Source organism: Python bivittatus, unplaced genomic scaffold (genome assembly GCF_059951505.1).
Source record: "Python bivittatus isolate LINGU-HERP-01145 unplaced genomic scaffold, Pbiv_v1 ctg000700_np1212, whole genome shotgun sequence".
In the NCBI taxonomy this organism is placed as follows: domain Eukaryota; kingdom Metazoa; phylum Chordata; class Lepidosauria; order Squamata; family Pythonidae; genus Python; species Python bivittatus.
In genome coordinates this window covers 38,562,054-38,583,498 of record NW_028277098.1, presented here as the reverse complement: position 1 = coordinate 38,583,498, position 21,445 = coordinate 38,562,054, and the positions used below count along the sequence as shown (strand labels likewise).

Here is a 21,445-nt window from a genome sequence, read left to right as displayed (position 1 = left end):
CAGCACGGGTGGGCAGCTGTTGACTCGCTAAATACTTTTCCAGTTTACAGGAAAGCGCGTCTGGTAGCAGGTTTCGGGACCAGGGACATATGTTATATAAAGTCAAAACAGGAGAAAAACTGGCTCCACCTTACCTGTCAGGAGCTGAGTGACTGTGTATTCTGCATTAGCTCCAAGTTCTTATGGTCCGTGCAAACTCGCATGGGAAATTCTGCCCCCTCTAGCCATTGCCTCCATTCCTAGAAGGCTGCCTTGACTGCTAGCAACTCCTTGTTAAAAATACCATAGTTTTTCTCTGCGGGTGATAGTGTGCAAGAGAAAAAGGCACACGGAAGCAATTTCCCCCCGCCTCCTTCCTCAGCTTGGAGCAGCACTGCTCCAATCGCCACATCCAAAGCGTCAGTGTGAAGGCCAAACTGCCGCAAGGTATTGGGGTGAAGGAGGAGGGGCCGCAAGGCAAAAAGTTGTCTTAACTCCTGAAATGCCGAATGCTCCTTATCTGTCCAAGCAAACCTCTTGCCTTTCTTTAATAGTTTAATAGAGGCTTGACCCTTGCAGCAAAATTCGGAATGAACTTTCTGTAAAAGTTAGCAAACCCCAGGAAACGCTGCACATCTTTCACATTACAGGGCAAGTGCCAAGACAACACTGCCTGCACCTTGGCTGGGTCCATTTATAGTCCCTCTGTTGAAATTCTGAACCCCAAATAATCCAATTGACATAAATCAAACACACACTTTTCCACCTTGGCAAACAGGTTATTGTCTCTCAGCCTCTGCAATACATTTCTGATGTGCGTAGTGTGCGACTCTGCATCCTCAGAATATATTAAAATGTCATCCAAATAGATCACAACATAAGAATCAATTATGTCAGAAAAAAACTGATTCATGAATCTGGAAAACACCGCCCCACAGTTAGCAAGTCCGAATGGCATTACTGTGTACTCAAACTTTCCATACCTCTTATCAAAAGCAGTCAGGTATTCATGCCCCTCTTTAACACGAATGAGGTTGTAGGCATACCTAAGGTCTAACTTCGTAAAGATGCGTGCTTTCTGCAGCCAATCTAAAAGATCAGATATCAATGGCAGTGGATAATAATCCCCTATCGCGACCTTATTTAGGTCCTTGTAATCATGGACGGTGCGCATGGCAGCTCCCTCACTAGACCCTTTCCCTGAAGTCTGTGGGTCTGGCTTCTTTGGTACAAAAAATGTGGGAGCAGAAGCCAGCGACTTCAATGGTCTGATACACCCCTTCTTTAGGTTTACATCCAGGTACTCTTTGAGAATAGCTAACTCTTTTGCAGACATAGGATACTTCTGCTTGGCCGGGATCTTTGCCCCTGGTTTCAAATCAAACATGCAGTCACAGTCTCTATGGGGGGTGGGTAGTGCAGTAGCCTCCTCCTCCCCAAAAACGTCTGCGAAATCAGCATACTTGGCGGGTAGTCTCCCTCCCTCTTTCTGGAAGTTTCCTTTGTGAATGGAGAGAGTGGCCACCTGGGCCTTATGGTGCTGGCAGTCGGGAGAGGAGAATGAGAGTGTTCTTGCATTTGCTCAGTTTCATGCTCAAGGAACAATCCTAGTGCTAAATAAATATTAGCATCATCCTAAGATGTAGCTTTTTTTATTAAAAGGCAATTGCTAATGGTTAGGAATGTGCATTTATTCTGGAACAAGCATTTAAGAAGTTGGGAGACACATGGATAAAGTTGCATACAGCCAAGAAATGAATGCACTCCAACAGGCTCTTATTTAAAGCTTCCATTCACACTTTTGCACTTGCTCCTGACAGTTGCAATAAAATAGCTACTTGCAAAAAATAATTACTGGTAGCTACTCATTTTTTCCTGGTCTATATCAAGACATACTAAAATGGTACCCAGGACTATCATCACTGATTGCTCTACTATTGTTTCAAAGTGATATGTGATAGCAGAACAGCTTTTTAACAAAATCCCTAAAGAAAAGCATATATCCCCCAATCTAATTTTAAAAAGTAATGACAGGTGAGACCAAATTTTGTATGTACCTGAGAGAACGGGTTTCCTCTATGTGAATCAGCAGAGATCTCTAAACTAGAAGGATATAATACAAATTATATTCCAAGCTTGGAAGGAAAGAGGCTAGTTGGATACTGAACAGATTCTTTTTGCCTCAGTGGCTTGTCTGTTGCACTGGAAGGAGACACCAACTGTGTTTTGCTGAAGGAGGCACCTTCAATGATGTAGTGACATCAGTAGGGATCAAGCCTTTTAAATCATTGGATGGTGTTGAGCCTCCCACCAATTTTACCCTTTTGAAATTTGATTTCAAATAGCTGAGGGGGACCACCAAAAGTTACCAGTGATGGGAAATGTTGGTAGCCCATCTGAGAGCTCTGAGAGCTGCAAAAAAATGAGCCAGGAGTTGTGGGGGGGAGGCATATGGTTTATGTACTGCAGATTATCAATCCCTGAGTTAAAGCTATATTCACTTTTTTTAAAGCAAGTGATGGTGATTCTACAGATTTAAGGATGGATGGATGGATAGATGGTTTAAGGAAATTTAAGGAAATTTAGCTATTGTGATGTTCATATAAACTATTACAATGCATTTACAGGTAGTCCTCAATGTCCATTCATTCAGCGACCGTTCAAAGTTACGACAGTGCTGAACGAGAGGTACTTATGATGGGTCCTCGTAGTTGAGGCCATCACAGCATCCCCATGGTCATGTGACTGCAATATGGGCACTTAGTGAACCGGCTCACAATTACAACATCACAGCATCCCACAGTCACGTGATTGCTGTTTGTGACTTTCACTACCAGCTTCCGACAAGCAAAGTCAATGGGGAAGCCAGCAGGAGATCGCAAATGGCAATCATGTGATTTCCTCACTTAACAACCTGTGGTGACTCACTTAATGACAGCAACCAGAAGTGCTGGAATTTCCATTAATAAGCAACATGTCACATGGCATTGCGCCTTACGACCACGTCACTTAGTGGCAGAGTTCCTGGTCCCAATTACCATTGGTAAATGAGAACTACCTGTATGTGTAAAATGATTGTTCTAAATCCCAGAAAGTTACGGATGCCAAACTTAAACTCAGGAGATAGCAACTATTCCAGAGAAAAGTTGGAGAAGTGGAATGCTTAACTGGGTTTCTAAGGAGACAGCTGGAAATACAAGATTATTATCCAGAATCTTTCCAAGAAGAGCCCGGAAAGCACAGTATCCTCCAAATCTTGAAGATTTTCATATATACATCCTATAGTGGTTGAAAAAAATTAACCAGAAACATTAAATAGCTATTTCCTCCCTTAATAAGTAGTACAAACATCTCAAGGTTACATCTTGCTTCTCTTTAACTAATTTCCTCATTGTGGTCAGCAGCTCCTTCTCTAATATTCTTCCACAGACCAAATTTTTCATACTTACTGAGAAAGTAATGGGAGAACTTTTCTCCTGTAATTATCTCGTGCCAAATTATTCAGATAAGATGCATACCTTGACAGAGAAAGTAAGTACAATGTTGGTACAACTGGCATCTCTGAGCACTTCCCGGCTTGGCATACAATTGCAGTTTCAATGCCTGAATGGAAACGGTGCTGTGATTGGAGCTCAGCAAAGGACGAAAGAAAAACTGGTGCTGATTGGTTGAAAGGGAGAAGAACTGTCTCTGCTGAAGAAATGAAAACGGTTGTTGCTTGGATACATTCTCTGTACACAAAGCCTGGTTTACTTTGGTCTCTGCTTCTCCATACTTCCTACAAATGCTATGCTTGTAGCAGTTCAGCTATTAAAAAAAAAAAAAAGCAGTGAATGAAGACATGTTTTGCCTCCTCCTTTAAGTATAATTATCTAATAGAAGTACGGAGAATTTTGATGTGTGTCATCTCATGCTTCAGGACCGTTGGCAAGTAGTTCACCATTAGGTTCAAATCCATTTCAGTTCCATTTTCCCCATGTTCCTCTTGTTTTTTTTTCCCCCCCCCTTGGGACTTTTTTCCAATTACCTGTTCATTCTGCTGGCTCAAACTGAATGCAAATTTGTGTTCCAGGGTGAAACTACAAGAGAAAAACAGAGACTCCTGAAAGTATGTTGCATTCAAGAGCTTTCTTGCTGTTGGAAAAAGAGTTTACGGAGTTCAAACAAGCAAATATATTTGTAAGTATAATTTATTCCTTATCTATCTTTTGCAGACATTTGTCTGCTGCCTGTTCTTTGCATCCTAGGTGGCTTACAGTCTTAGAAACAGAAAACAGACAAAACAAATAAAACTGCTACAATTGATCCATCACTAGTCCTCACAGTAACAGGGCTGTCACCACCAAAGGCCCTATTGAACAGCACCCTTTTAATGTCTTCCATTTTGCTTATAATAGTCAAGACCATCAGCATTGTATTAGAATCACAATTAAGTATATGACAGAGTTCAGGATCTGCTTTCTAGTATTCTATCAGCATTGAAAATTGGTGAGCATTTTTTGGTTTTCCTTTTAAGAACCTCATTCCCTCAGGGGTAGTTAGTTGGCAGCTACTTGGTAGTTGGGTTGAAGCTAGCAGTAGGTAGGGGCAGAACCAAACGTGACTAAAATGTCTATTCTCTGATACCATCTTCCTTCCTTCCTTCCTTCCTTCCTTCCTTCCTTCCTTCCTTCCTTCCTTCCTTCCTTCCTTCCTTCCTTCCTTCCTTCCTTCCTCTGCCAGCTTCTTCACTTGTTCTCCTAAACCAAAGTTTAAACAAGTCACTGTTCCTGTAGTTTGGCCGTAATGGGGAACTGTTGTTTATTTGAAATTAATTTTTAATGGAGCAGCTGGTATGAAATGTAGTAGCCTGTATGTTAACTGGCCCCAGACTTCCTGTGCATACGACCCCTGTACTGGGGGCCTACAGTGGTCACCAATAGGTTTCCAGATGCAATTTAAAGTATGTCTCTTGACCTAAAAAGCCCCATATGGCTTGCCACTGAGATACTTTCAGACCATCTTCTTCAGTTAGAATCAACCCATCCTATATGAACATTCTGGAAAAAAAATGCTTTTAGACCCCCATTACCATTGACTTTAAGAAGGCTAAGGCCAGAAGGAGGTATTTCTCCATGATGGAGCCAGTATTATGAAGAGCCTCTCCCAAAAGGTTAGACTTCCCCAACTTTATTAGCCTTTGGGAAGTAGGTTAAAGTAGTCATCTCCCAGGGGGCTTTGTAGCTAGTTAGATAATGCCATTGGAATTTTATATGTTCTATTTCAGTTTAATTCTGTTTGAAAGTTATTTTAATTCTTCTGTTATTTTATATTACATATCATTACTGTGGACATTCAGTGTTATACACTTGAGAGTCATATGATTGCAACAATGTAGAAATCTATATAAATGAATGCACAATCATTTCTCTGGGACCAGAAAGAGGAGGAGAGATTTCCATTAAGTGTAAACAGACAATCAACAAGTAGAAGTGCAGTCTTCTGACAAAAGTTATCTGGGCTTGAAAGCTAAGTAGAAATAGATCCGATTAGGACTTGGTTGGATAGGAGATCTTAAGGAAATCCCAAGACTGGAGGGTAGACGGGGCAGTCACAAAATTATTTGAGAAGAAGGCAATGGCAAACTACATTTGTACTATGGTTAGTGTCTACATAGCCACCAGGAGTGAAGCTCAAGTGTGGTTTTACTTTATGATAGTGAAGCCAAAACTGCTTGTTATCTTTTCTTTCTTTAGGGCATTTCTGTTATGCCTATGGAAGACAATTGGATGGAATGGATAGCTGAAATTGAAGGGCTGAAGGATACCTTATGGGAAGGTGGCTACTCTCTTTCCTAGAAATGTTATAATATATGGTGGTATTGCACTTCCTAAGCTGTATGGATGTAATATGTTAAAGTATGATTTATTATTACTTACAATTTGTAGAGCCTTTTGGTAAATGCACTATAAACTTTATTAATTGTAAAATCAAGGTCAAGCAATAACTTTATTAGGAGCAATCAATGTGTAACATTCTGGAAAAGCTTTTTTGATCTCCAAATTCTTCATGAGACAAGATGCAGCAAAAATCAGGAATGAACCCAGAGAGTACAAAAAGCACTAATTGAAGTTGAAGTTATAGAATACAGTACTTAAATATTGAAAATACTGAAATACCAAATACTGAGGGTAGAGTAGCAAGGAATAAAATTAAGATAATAAAAAGAGAAGGCAGCCTTGTTTTCTGGCATTATGGGTACTGAAATGTATGTACCCTCTGTTTGCATCACAGTAGATATAAATAGCTGAAAGGCTGTTTATATAAGAGTACAACCTGTGCCATTTACTTTGAAGAAAAGTCTATTCATTTCCAAGCAAATACACATTATTTTAGGCTGTATAAATCTTTCTGTAATCAGGGGTGGACAACCTTATTTCTATCAAAAACCACAATTCTCTAATGCACTGTTTCTCAACCTCAGCAACTTTAAGATGTGTGGACTTCAACTCTCAGGAATTCTGTGCGCATATCTTAAAGTTGTTGAGGTTGACAAACAATGCTCTAATGAGAACTGCATTGCATGCCAGTGATAAATAGGTGAAGCAAGTGGTGGATGAGATCAGAGTCAAATGTAGGTGGCCACCCTTACCCTTTCTCTTGCACATCCTATTTTTGACATGTTTTCCTCCTTACAAGACATGCTTAAGGTCACTTTTGCTAGAAGTCTGAATGGATTGTTTGCAGAGGTTTTTGAGGTTTAGCTGAGGGTCATATAAAATTAAGTTGAAGACCACCTGTCAGTTCATAGTTACAGGTTACCTATACCTGGCATACAATATAATATATATATATCTATATTATACTAGGTGCTGAACTTCAGCTATCACTGAAATATCCTGAAGACTACAACACCATCCCTCCAACCATCATATTCTCCACTATTCCTTTTCATCCCAATGGTAAGGGTATTATTAAGGACAGTGTCCTTCATATGGTAATTGATCAACAGCAACCTGTTGACCCACTTGTGCTCCTCAGTTTCTGGTAAGGGTTGTTTTCCAGAGTAATGTAACAGCTGTATATGTGTGTGTGTGTGTACAAAAATTTCTATAGCCGCCCATCTCAACCAAGTGACTCTGGGCAGGGAATTCTAAAGCAATAAAAACAATTAAAAACAATACAAAGATCAATTTATATGGCAGCCAAGAAAATTATCATAATCATTATCAGTATAGCCAAGAGATGGGCCCCTTAATACATTCAGGGTCCCAGGCCCGGGCACATAGCCAGGTCTTTAAAGCCTTATGAAAGGCCAACAGGGTTGGGGTCATCCTAATCTCTGAAGGGAGGATGTTCCTAAAGGCAGGGGCTACAGCAGAGAAGGCACGTCTCCTGGTTCCTGCCGGCTGACTTTCCTTGGCTGATGGGACCCGTAGCATGCCCAACTGCCAAACCGAATTGGATGGGTAGAAACTATTGGGAAAAGATAATCCCTCAGGTAACCCAGTCCCAACATCATATATATGATGTTTTTATTATTGTAAAGCACTACAAGTCAGGGTTAATTCGACTGGCTATAAATAGGGTTATATAAATAAATAAAATAATTTAAATAAATACTAATACAATCTGTTCTACATTTTGCTGCTCTTGAAAAGCATTTAGAAGCTAGTGAAAATCTGCTAGGTTGCTTGTAGGATAACCAGAGTATATTATTCTGCTATTATTTGTCTATGTGGGTTTACATATGGTTTTAGGTTCATTTCAAGGGAATAGTTCTTAGTCTTTAAGTACTAACAGCTTGGAATCCAGAGATCTTAAGTCAACTCCTAGGTAGATTGTATTATATGCTCTTTTCATTGTCTCAGGAGACAGAAGCAGAAACAGCCATTTAGGCTATTGAATCCAACTTTCCTGTGTAGTGCCACCATCCAAATGGAAGCATTTCCAACAGAATGCGAGTCTCTGAATACATCTTGTGAAGGGAACTTCCCCCATTTTTTTCCTTTGGGATGGGAACAGTTATTTCCAATTGATTGATGCATTTGTTAAATTTAACAAGGAGCCCAAGGCAGCGTACATACCACTGTTTCCTCCAATTTTTTTCCGACAGAACCTGTGAGGTAGGCTGGACTGAGAGTGACTGGCCCAAAATCACCCTGTGAGCTTTCTTGGTTGAGGCAGGACCTAAACCTGGTTCTCCTTGGTCCTAATCCCACACTTTGGTCCTAATCCTACAGCACCAAAGAATTATAGCACACACCTGAAGAAATCCCTCTCAAATGAGACCTACCTATCAGTACTGTTGAGTTTCTATAATATGGTTAACTTAACCCACCAGTACCCAATAGAAGGCTGTCACTTCCTGCTTATTTTAAAACTATTTTTGGGGAAGAAATGTAGTGACCCTATTGGGGTTATCACCACTACAGACGGGGGGGGGTAGAACTTTATGGGTTCATCCCTTTCACCCCCATCTGACCACGATGGGTGAAAAGTAAAATGCCCCCTTCTTGTGGGACTGAGCTGGAACATTGTGCTGGCAGCAGAAAACAAAGGTGGTTCCTTTAACCCTCCTAATCCTGTTTGCATGAAAATGCTGAGCAGAGAAAGTTAGTTCAGCCCCATACAGTCCGACGTTTCCCCCACCCACGTCAAGTGGGCTTAGACTTCAGACAACATGCTACCCCCTCACCCCAGCCAGGTAAGTAAGTTGTGCAAACATGATTAAGAATTTCTTCAGATGAAACTACAGCTACTAGGTTATGCTATTTTTCCTTTGGAATGCTTTTTACTTTCATCATGTGGTTCCATAATTTTGATTTTATCTGCTTCAGTGTAAATACAGTATATCAAATTAATAAAGAATCAGTATTTTTGTAATAAACATACTCAGAATAAATAAATACCACATAGCCTAACTCTTAAATTTTTGTCAAGCCTTTCTTTACCGAGACTAAAACTTATATAACTCTTTACAATAAAATTCATGTGCAGAGTTTAGCATATTAGCAGGCAAACTTCCAATTTAAACATTAATGTTTTTGTCTCCTATCTAAGTGGACCCAGACTCTGGGAGACCTTGTGTGGATTTTCTAGATAACCCTAATGAATGGAACACTAACTTCACAATGACTAATATTCTACTTAGTATCCAGGTAAGGAAAGAATGATGCAAACAATTTTTCTTAATTTTCTTTTGTTCATGGGAGAAGTAGACTTAGTTTATTTATGTCATACTAGGAACCTCACAGCTGCTTAGGCTCACACAAGGCACTTGCACTAATCCAGTAAAATGGTTATTTCTTTTTCCTTGAATAGTTTTCTGCAGTCCTTATCATAAATTGCTTTTGAGGTTCTCCTCACTTCTAGTTACAGTTTGCCAGATTGGTAGGAAGAGGCTGAGGAGGAAAAAAACTTCCTTCCTTCCTTCATGGGCCCACACAGAGTTTCAAAGTTCTTTAGATTCTGATTAAATTATTGGTTTGAAACCTATGTTTCATTATTATGAAATTTAATGAATTTGCTCTCTAGAGCTTATTCATGTTTTTCCCTTCATTTTCATATTTAGAACATGTAAGCCAAAAAGAAACCTATTTCAGTTAAGGCTAAAAAAAAATGAGAAAAATCTGTTTTTCAAATAGGGCACAGAATATTTAACTTCATTCCTTACACCACATTTGGTTCATGTATTGCCTCAGTTCCTTTGTAGCTTGATCAGATACTATTTGAGCAAATCTGTTTCTAAAAGAAGTAAATCCAAGCAAAAATGGTTTTGTAAAAGCAGCTTAGAATAATAATTAACTTTTAATTGGGACACCATTTTTCAGGGAGACTGATTAGTATTTGGATGGCAGACTTTCAGTGATTCCCAGAACCGTAGGCTACCACTGGAAAATGAGAACACATCCTGGAAGAGGCCATGCCAAACCACTTCCATATTGTGGTCAAGAAAACATGGATGTGTCCATGAAGTCATCAGGAGTTGAGCTCATCTGAGAGAACACTTATCTCCACAGTACATGTCCAAGGAAAGATATTTAATTAAATTTGGCACACTATTGTATGTTTAATTTTCACCACAGCATTCCTATTAGGGACAGATTCTTCCTCAAAGAAAATGTCTCTTTACTGTGTTAATGGGAGATCTATAGAAATGAGGCATCTTTGTGTACCTTGGTGCTTCAAGTCAAGGACCAGTAAAAGAGGAATATACATCTTTTGTGTATTTCAACAAAGATTCTTATGGCAGTGTTTTCTCATGCTACTTAACTGATTCAGGGAAGCACATGGAGGGTGCCCATTAACTATATTCTTATTATCTAGTTTTTATTTCCTACATGCATTCATGTGACTGAGGGAGATAATGTATAATATACAGTGTAAAACTTTCACTGCATGTCTGTACTCCAGGGCCTCAGAACAATCAACACTGGAACATTAGCTGAATATCCAGCTAACACCTCACAATAACATATGGCCGCTATTTTTCTTAATAGTACCTTTTGATTCATTTTAAAGGGATCCTTTTGTTTGCTAATCTAAGCTCCATAGTGATTGAACAGGTCATTATAGTGTTTTAGCAATCTTCTGGATTAACATTCCACAAGATTTAGAGCATTTCAGTAAAACTACTGAGTTCAGCCCCCATACTCCTGGAAACTTTTTAGTCTGCTGCCCATGAGTGTTCTCCCTACTTCTTGACTTGCAACACTGAGAACTCCCTATGAGCCAACTAGTAGTGCTCCTTCCAGTTGACCAGTAAAGACAGTAGAAGATCAGCATTCTGCTATAGTCCCATCCCCATTGCCTCACTGCATTTATTTTTAGAGCAAGGAGGTACAAAGACCCTGTCATAGTGAAATGGTATCTTGACTTCCCCAGGAAGTGTGGAGAGCCAAGGAACCAGAAGATGGTACACTAATGGTAAACCATCCCATTTGGCATTAGCACTGCAAAGCTACCTGCAGTGTTTTCTCCTGGAGTGCAACTGATCAAGAAGATCTTCTTATATAATATTATTTACACACACACACACACACACACACACACACACACACACACATATATATATATAGCACAGCCCCGATCCTGGACCACCTTAAGCAGGTGGAAGGGTTTTTACACTTGAATTTTTTTTCTGGATATAGTATCCATAAACCAAAAGACAAACATTCCAAAAGTGTGCCTGAATTTTTGTATATCCATATTTTATTCCAACATAAGAAACTACTCTTACTTTGTTTTCAGGACAACTATAGCTCTGTAAGTTAACTGTTATGCTGCTATTTCAGTATCCTTTCATTTTTATCCTGGTTTTGTTTTGTTTTTGGTGCCTTCAAGTCAGTGTTGACTCCTGGTGACTGCCTGGACAAGTCCCTGCAGTTTTCTTGGCAAGACATTGCCTCCTTCCTCAGACTCAGAAAGAGTGACTAGCCCAAGGTCACCCAACTGGCTTTGTGCCTAAGACTCATGATCACCCAGTTTCTAGCCTGTTGCCTTAACCACTACACCAAACTGGCTATCCTGGCTTAAGTATATCAATTTTTTTCCAGTTTTACTTCTGCTATCATTTTGAACTAAGTGTTGACCAGTTTAGCCAAGGTTTGGCATTGGACGTATTCAGAGCATTCAAGGTACTTTCTGGGACTATTTGTTAAGGCATAAGGTTCCCACAGCCATGTTAGCAGGATATATCTAATCCTCGTTTTCCTACCTTACAAGATTATATTTGTTGTGCTCTGAAGGGAGTCATGGTCCATCTAACAAGGGGCACAGCCATTTCAGCTATTTTTTTTCCACCAGTGCTCTCTTGAGTGATAAACACAAAGCACTACAGGGGGAATTGTCTTTTATTGTTAAAGAAGTTCTTTAAATTGTTGCATAATTTTAACTCCTACCCTCCTAGGGGCTGCTTTGATATGTCTTAGGAAAATGGAATATTACACTTACTGTGAAGATTCCGTTTCTACATTGGATAGGAAGTTTCCAACTTCCCTTGGTGAAATGATAAAGGACTACCATTTTATTAAAAAAAAAATCTGAATTTTCTTTGAGCTATTATCAGTTTTTGAGACATAACTAGAAGGAAAGGGGTGGTACCCTCCCTCCTGATATTCAAGAAATTATTACAAATCTTTCCATCTGGCCTGCAGAAGTGAATGGGAGGAGCAACCAAGTTTTCACATTATCCTCCACCCATAGTAGCAAAGAAAACTTTACAGCAAATCCAGTATTCCATTCTGAACTGGATGAATGCAAAGAAGGGTTCTCCCTGTTCCCCATACTCAGAATTTGTCTCTGCCACATAGCCAAGGGTAGAGTGGAAAGAAAAGTATAAGCCTACTGTAAGTTTTTCTCTCTCCATGAGAGCACAGAGCAGGATTCATGCCTTCTGTCTTCCATGGCTTGCCTGACAAAACCATCTGAATAGTGTTTGAAATTTATTTTCTAACAGTAAAGCCAGTGATATTACCTGGTTGATTTTGTGATCAATAAAGCTTTGCAGATTGATGCATACATGTATCTTCACACAGGTTTTGCTGTCTAATCCTGTTCTGAATAATGCAGTGAACCTGGAGGCAGCTCAGATGCTGACAAGCAATTATCCTCTATATAGAGAAAAAGTTATACAGTGTGTCACAAATAGCAAGCAACTAGAAGGTAATAAATGCCTGTGCTTTATGTTATTAGTCATAAATACATCCTTTGAGCACTATGGGGAGTTTTAGAAGAAACTATTTGAATTGCATTCTTTAAAAACCACTATTTTATACACTGCCATAAATTTTAATTAGTATCATTGGCAATGTAACTTGAGTATGGGCTCTCTAAGCAAATCTCTCATCTCACAAAACATATTTGCCAGGCAGTGTAGAGGTTATACAGAGGTCACAAGCTGGAAAATAAAAGAAGAGTAACATTGATGTTGGGGGAAAAATAGGATTTATATATTGGTGATTCCTTCAGATACCATGTTGAAATGTTGTACCACAACAAAGACAGTACCATATTTTGATTTCAGCTCCAATACATATTGGATGTATTTTGCCACTTCCATGCATTCTGACCTCATCTTAGGATGTCAAAGATATGTCTGAATTAAATCCCATTGGAAGTTGTGTCCCTCTGGATCTCACCCAATTTGGGCCACAGAATAAAGTTTGGGGTTCTTGCCCTTACTCTGAACATAGTTTTTACTATGAGGAAATAAAAATAAATGAACCCAATTGATGCTGATGGAACTCACTTTCAAGTTAAAATGTTATGGATAAGTTGACAAGAATAAATTTCAACAGAGCTGTATAATTCTGAAATACATTTCCAGTCAAGTCATCTTGATTCCATCTATACAGTCTAAATTAGACCCTTCAGACTAGTATCAGGGTATTTCCACCCATCACCTTTCTCCTCCTCAATCTCTCCAAAGCAGTTTGAAGCAACCTGTCAATCATCTTCACATCTGCTGATGTCAAATGCTGGGAACCTGCTCAGAGTGGGCCAATCAGTGGTGTTCTTTCAGTTAACCAAAAGGAATCTGCAAAAAAAACTCACATTCAATCAGTGCCCCATTCAGACTCCTGTCTGTCTTGGAGCAACAAAACATCTTGTCACCTACACACCACACAAAAAGACCATGAAATAAATTTCTAGTTCCTGCCCCCCTCCCCCATCTACATTTGCAGTAAATGGCATGTTTGTGTATTTTGCCTTTGTTTTTGTTTTTTAAATAATCTGAATTATAATTCATTAACCTTTAAATTTATAATGGGGTAAAGGTATTAAAACCACAACAAAGAGCTGCGAAGGTATCGTGTGATGATGCCATCAATTTTGCAACCCTATTTATGACTGTATGCTGTTGTGCTGCTGAGCTCAAAAGGGAGCAATACAATATAAACAAAAGATGTACTTTTCAGGATGCAGCAACTGGCATTCCTTCAGCTATGCTAGATCAAGCCATTGTGGTGCTGAAATTCAGGAGTAGGGGAAAGGAGTGAAAGAAGAGTTTCTTCCAAAAGGGCACTGGATCTCTCACCAGAGTTTCACCATTCACAAACACACACACACACACACACACGTTATTGTTGCATTAGTATTATTAGCTTGAGTCAATCCAGTGCAAAATGAAATGCTTCTCATTGACATCTACCACTCTGGTCTAATGCAGGCAGGCAGACAATGATAGATAGATAGATAGATAGATAGATAGATAGATAGATAGATAGATAGATAGATAGATAGATAGATGATATAGAGGAGAGAGAGAGATGTGCACACACGCATGCATGCATGCATAATTTTGGGTAATCCCACAGCTAAGCCAGAAATAAATTGCCTTGGCTGCCATGTTTGGCCAACACTGTGGGACTAGATCTAGAGCTTCATGTGATTGGCAATCAGAGGGCACTGCTAATAATTTCATCTGCCGGTAAAATCAAATAAAGAGCTAGCTATATGAAATATTGTCTCCACATGATGAACAGACAGCGAGTCTATGTAATTTAGATTATTGTAGCTGTACTTCCTTATAGTTATTATTCCTATTGCTATTGTGAGAACTGTAGCAATTCAGTGACCTCATATTTGAAAGCGTTTTTTCATTACTGGTAGTAAACCCACTGGAATCTTCTGGTTGTAATTATATGTGGCTTAAGTCTTTGTTATTGTAATGGCATAAAAGAACAAAGACTGTATAATTGTCCAAAATATTCACAATGAACAGACTTTTTTAAACTTCTTCTCTTGTATAGCTATTGCCAGACATTGGGATACAACTTCACTTGAGTTTTATCATACGTCGAAAGAACAAAGTGGGCCACACAGCCCACACAGGTAATGACGTACAGTTAAGCTCACAAGTGCTGTAATCATATAATCATTATTTGAATATTTGAATAATTTATATTTATTTTGAAAAGCAGTATTTAGTCTGGAAGTAAAAATTTCTAGGATAACAAACAATAAAATATAAGCCCACCTGAAGATAAAATAGAAGAAGCAGCATTAGTACAAAGCCATAGATATTTAACAGAACAAATATAAAACATGATCAATACAAACACAGTCTTCCTGTTGCACCAGAAGGATAGTAAAGGCAATTCTGCTTGGAGACAACATTGTGTGGCATCACCAAAAAGTTTATCTCTCCCTGGTCTTGCCTGTCTAGCATCAGATGGAAAATAGACATAAAGCCTTACATTTTATGAGACCTACAAAGTTTGGGCAGGTTTGATCTGGAAGAATATTTTGGACTTCAAACTATTTAGGGATGGAAATGGGCCAGCATCCAGTGTTGAGAATTGGAAAGATGTGACTTTTATAACTGATCCCAAACAGCAACTTAGCAGCTGGCCTTCATGGTAATCAAAGAAGCCTTCAAAAATAAATGTTAACCTAGATAAAGCACTTTTTTTTTTTTTTAATCTGCACTCAGTCGTTACCGACTCCGCAGTGACTGCTTTTTGGACAAGTCCTTTGCAGTTTTCAAGGCAAGGTGTTTCAGAAGTGGTTTGCCAGTGCCTCCTTCCTAGAGCAGAGCCCAGCTGGCAAGTGCAGGAGGCGGGGTTTCCGTTGCTTTGCGCCTTTTTCGGGCAAGCATGGCTTCCGCGCTACCGGCAACTGCACCCGACTCCTTTTGCAAGGCACCACCAGCATTTTTCCTCCCACCGGAGTGAGAGTACCCATTTATCTACTCACGTGAGTTTTCAAACTGTTGGGTTGACAGGAACTGGGGGAGGAAGCAGGAGCTCACTCTGCTACGCGAAGGCTGGGCTCGAACCACTGAAGTGTTGACCATTTCTGACCAGCAACTTTCAGTGTCATTAAGCCACTGCGCCACCGTGTCCCCCTCCAAAGCACATATTTATATACACATAAATACATCTAACTATAGTGAACCTTTCCCCTCTTTTAAAGTTTGTTTAAAAAACCATTTTGTAAAAGAAAGACAAACGCTAAAATACAGGGTACATATTTAATCTTAAGGAGAAGTACAAACATTTTAAATATCCATGTTCAGTATTATTATCTACAGTTTCATTTGAACAGGTAAAGGTAATATATTAGGAACTACATTTTTAATATAGGTAAGAAATTGTGATCATATTTAATTAACTTTATCCATTATTATAGGGTTCTTCAAAACTGTATGTTATGTCAGTTTTTGAGCCAGAACAGTTAAATATCAGTGATCCAATGAAATATGTTTTAATTTTCCAGTGTTGTGCAATAACAAACCTGGCATCTAACAACAGGAATGTTATCAATTTTTTATACTGCACTGATATACAGTATATGCCATAGGAAATATTGGCAATATACCATCAGCAGGATTCTTATAAAATATTGTTGGATACATTTTCCTAAACTCTTCAAAAAAAAAGTTTAATCAAAAGAACTACCTAATTGGACATTCCTGACATTGTATTATATGCCAGTTGCTTATAACCTACCAACACAATATGAAAATACTACATTTGACATGGTGCCATTTTCACAAGTATAGAACCACCTATTAATTTGTCTTTACAGTCAATTCCTGCTGACTAACTGAATTATTCTCCTGCTTATAAGCAAGCTGTAACTGATAACATGTTCATCCATTTAGACTTCTTTCACCAACCTGCTGACCTCCAAATACATTGGGCTTCAATTCTCATAACTTGTACAACCTCTAGCCTTGACAAGTAGGGATTAAGGGAGTTGTAATCTAGTATGTATGGAGGCACAATGGTTGGGGGACATTTCTGTAGATCTTTCTCTCACAGAAAAATTACTAGTAAGAATGAAATGCAGGTGCAGGTCTTGAAGAACTAGAGAAATCTTTCCTGTGTTGCAGAATTTGCCCTATACTATGTAACATACAGGTAGCCCTTGTTTAACAACAGTAATTGAGACCAGCAACTCTGTCACTAAGTGATCCAGTCACATAGTGCAACATCACATGACCACACCGACTTATGAGTTGCGGCAATCCCAGTTGTTGGCAATCCCAGTTGTCATTGTTAGGTGAATCCCGCGCAGTTGCAGCATCCTGCGGTCACATGATTACCATTTGCAATTTCCTGCCAGCTTTCCCATTGACTTTCTTGTCAGAAGCTGGCATTGAAGGTCACAAATGGTGATCACATGACCACAGGATTCTGCAATGTCATAATTGCAAGCTGGTTGCCAAGCGCCCAAATCATGATCATGTGACCATGGGGACACTGAGATGGCAGCAACTATGAGGACCTGTTGTGAGTCCCCCTCTTTCAGCGGTGTCCTAACTTTGAATGGTCGCTGAACAAGTGGTCATTCAATAAGGACTACCTGTATATATTAGAGTGGTGTATGGGCTGGGAGACCAAACATCTTTAATGCTGATGACATTGGGAAAGTAAAAATGTGCCAGTAAGTGTTGCTTTCAGTGGCTAAAGAAGGGTTCATAACTGAACAATTTCTCACAGCTTTGAAGAAAGGCAAAATTATAAAGTCCTTGACGAGCTGCTGCTGACATTGAACAGGACAGCAACAGCAAAAGACAGAGAAATTAATGCAAGGACTTCAAATAAATCAAGAATAATGATGATCATTGTGCTCAAGAATCTTGTCATTTCATACAATAGCATGCTTGTCATTTTCTTCTTCGGAGTCTCATTGATGTGTGTTGAAATAACTAATAAGCACACAGAAGAGAAGGGGGGCAATTATAAGCGCATACACAGTTCTCTTTGACTTCTTTATCAAACCGTTGGCTCATTTAGCTTGACATACCTAACTCTTGCAGCTCTGTAGCAGACTTCTTTTACAAAATGCACCCAGCATGAACTAAATGCCTGAAGTTCTGAGCACTCTAAGGACCAGTAGAACACCTCTTTAATCTCTGCAAGGTGGCTGTTTATGGGAATCATGTACAGCACCTTTTTTTTGCAGAAACCATCTTAAGAAGCTACATTATACTTATTTTAAGTGAGTCTTGCTCTAAGTCCTGCAGTTCTGCTGAAACAGAAAGATACAAAGAACTGATACAAATCATCAGTTTGCCCCAGCACATATAGGGGCCATTACTAATGTCTCGAGGCTGGGATTACACAGTGCTGTCCCCTGCCCACCAGGAAGGCATCTTCCACCTGTTTTTCCACTACACATTAAAGGTAGAGTTTTTCAACTTCTGTCAACAGAAGCATTGCTATCTGGTTCATCTACTACACTTCATGTCATTATAGGCAAACACCTCCGTTCCAATTGGTTACTGTGCCCTATAGTAGGAACTCTGGCAATTGCTCACTGCCCTCCATGGCTATTTTGTCCTGGGCTGCTTGCCCTCTTTTGAAGGGACCTTGACTGATGAAGCTTTCTTTTTTTCTTCATTTCACTAACATACTGGTGAAAGGCTGAACTGTTTTTGTTTTTGTTTTTACAAGTTCATTGATGGGGCATTGAAAGGCTGGGTTTTCTTTTACAAGTTCACTAATGGAATGGTGAAGTGGTGGAGCTTTATTTTATTTTATTTTATTTATTATTTTTTTAACCAGGTAAAATTAACCAAGAATTCTGCCAGTTTCTACTTCTAGCCCAGGTGAAGGAAGTAGGGTAAAACTGTGGTGTTTTCTTTTTTCTTTATCAGTCCCCTGGTGGGCCTGCTAGGAGAGAATGTGTCAAATATGAAGGGGACTCAGGGGATGAGGATTCATACCAATGGATACCAGATGTCCTCAAGAACATGCCCACAGAAAGGAAAGTGATTGAAACTTGCTTTTCCAGGATGGGTGAGAAGGGAAAGAAGCAAGGGAATGTACCAATCAGGAGATGTCATAAGTGCAATCTGAAAACGAGGCTATCACCATAGATGGGAAGGGATTTCTTAAGACGGTTTCATTTCCAGCTAGTTTATCCATGGGAGTCAAGCAGCTTAAGGCTGCAGTGCATAACAGCCCAAAGTCTGCATACTAGGCCTGCAGGCAGGGATCCCTTGCACATTGCTTTTATTTATTTATTTATTCATTCATTCATTCATTCATTCATTCATTCATTCATTCATTCATTTGTTTGTTTCATAGATGTTTGTTTTATGTTGTCTCTTCTCAATATAATATCTTATTGAGAAGAGGTAACATAAAACAAACATCTATAAATGTTTCTACCATGCTGAAAAAGGTGGAAAAAAGCCTCTATGTGTATATAGAAAATTTAACTCTAACTAGTTTTATTCACACTGAAGTTTATGAATCAAAGGAGAAATTAGATGGATGGCAAAATGGCTGGTCTACTTGTGAAGTTGCCTTGACAGAAGGATTCATCTCAAGTACAGATTTTAAATTTATTTTATATTGCAGCTATTACTACTGTTTCCAACCAATCACAACTGCTTTATGAAAAACCTTTTAGTTTTAATGTGTTATAACAAGAAAAAGAAGAAAGTGGCTTTAAAAAATTTGTTTGGTAAGTAAATACTCCAACATAATTTTTGGAAATAGTCTATTGAACTTTCATTTGTACTGAAATTGGAAGTAATTTCACCTTTAAACCTCTGTTCTTTTTCTATTTGCCTTGTGAAATGTTCTGCAGAAAAATCTGTGCCATGTAACTAATTGCATAAGTTAGTTGCAAATCTTCCTTTCTTCCAAATGTATATTTTCAGAAGGATAACATCCGTATCATATGAAGAATATTTTGTAACATGGTTTAAAATTGCCACATCAAGACCTGCTGAAGATTTTAAACACCCAGGTAAGCTGATGTTTTCGTTTCTTTAAATTAAAAATAGCAAGCCTGATTCTGATTTTGCCCAAAATGTAAATAAGTCAAATGGGTCTTTCTTATGATCCCCCAGTTTAAAGGCAAGCCATAGTGACTTCCAAAAAGAAAATTACTGGGGGGGAACCCTTCCTCAAAAGTGTGTGACACTGTTGTTGCTCCTAATAGAAGTATTGCTATACAATCTGGAGCTTTAGGATGTGACGGCGATCTGGCTGCGACTGGAACTTTATGATTTTGTTTCTTATGGACAAATGCAGAACTCTGTTGTTTTAAAAAGAAGGCAGCATATACCAGAGGTTTAAATTCAAATCATCATGAATGCCACGAGGACTAGTTCATTAAATTGAGGAATGCAACACTGAAGCCTTTTCATATAGAGATACAAAAAACTTTACTGAGTAAAAAAAGAAAAAAATGAAAATGATTCCTGGTATGCTATTACACATACATTTATTAAATTAAAAAACCTTGCTGGGAAACTTGTGAAAGAGAGCTGTGAAACAGCATTTCATTTTGGTGACTTAGTTGGCAGTATTTTCATTAACCAAAATACCAAATTTGGTTTTATTACTAAGCTGATATGATGTAGAAAGCACATCTCACTTAGAGTTGCCCAAATCCTGCTTTTCTGTTTCTTTTTTGTCCTTGCTGAACACATGGAATTTTCCTTTGGTCATTTTCTTGGTCACTTTCTCTTCTCTCTGCCTGGCATAGTCCCTTCTCCTTCCTTTGCTTAGCAGAAAGATCTTGCTTGCTTGCTATCCCACTCCTTCGTTGACAGAAAGATTCATGATTGGGCAATCATGCCTGCCTCCTCCTGCATTCTTACAGGCAGTTCCAGCCTCCTGGCCCTTCCTTGGCCAGGTCTCACCTCCATCTGATACAACCTCAGAAGCAGTGATCTGCCCTGGACCTTGAAAGTGGACAGGGTTTTTCAGAAGGCAGCACTGCTTAGTGCTACAAAGCCTTGGAGCACCAACTGTGTAGTCCTACCGCCCAGGCCTCACTGTTGACAAAAGACTCACTGAGTTGGGCTGCTCCTCTCCCTGAAGTGCTTGCCATGTTCCTCACAGGACTCTGTGTCCTGGCCTTGCTGTGCAACACCCTAAGTACCTACAAAATATTATTAGAAGCCACAGAAAGCATGCCACTGAGTTGGGGACTGCTGCTCTAGAGAAACTCTGAAAAATTGGCTACCCAGGAGAGGAAATGATTGATAGATAGATAGATAGATAGATAGATAGATAGATAGATAGATAGATAGATAGACAGACAGACAGACAGACAGACAGACAGACAGACAGACAGACAGCTGGCTAAATCACAATAGCTGAACTCTAACTACTTTCTTAAAGTATGAAGAAAAAACACCCACCCACACCCACACCTCTGATGGGATGAGTTTAAAAAAAAAAAAATACAAAGAAAATCCTCTCAGCAAGTTTAGAGCTCCATTTTTCTGAATCACATTCCAGAATCAGAAAGGACTACTCCAAGCCAACCTAAGATGGAATGTGCTATTTTCAGAACATTAAATCATTAAATTTGATGCATCTTAGGTGGTCTCTGCACAAACCTAATAATTACGTTATTTTAGAGTTAACTAAATTTTCAGCAGTGAATTAAAGACTTTATTATATAATGGATATAATGGATGATGTATACATGGAGGAAATATGCATTATATTTTGAGAGAGTTGCTATTCTTAACAGAGTTCAGTGCAGTCTGTTTAACATAACT

General features: G+C 39.0%; 1 protein-coding gene across 1 annotated transcript in view; it reads left to right on the top strand.

Annotated features, from left to right (window-relative positions):
• The first annotated feature begins 4,089 nt into the window (after positions 1-4,089).
• Positions 4,090-21,445, top strand: part of UBE2U (ubiquitin conjugating enzyme E2 U) — a 31,239-nt gene continuing 13,883 nt past the window's right edge. Inside the window, exons 1-7 of the mRNA XM_088154243.1 lie at positions 4,090-4,158; positions 5,715-5,796; positions 6,828-6,920; positions 9,022-9,119; positions 12,498-12,624; positions 14,715-14,796; positions 19,586-19,674. Of these exons, the coding sequence (XP_088010369.1) occupies positions 4,090-4,158; positions 5,715-5,796; positions 6,828-6,920; positions 9,022-9,119; positions 12,498-12,624; positions 14,715-14,796; positions 19,586-19,674 (640 nt within the window). The remainder of the gene's footprint in view (positions 4,159-5,714; positions 5,797-6,827; positions 6,921-9,021; positions 9,120-12,497; positions 12,625-14,714; positions 14,797-19,585; positions 19,675-21,445) is intronic.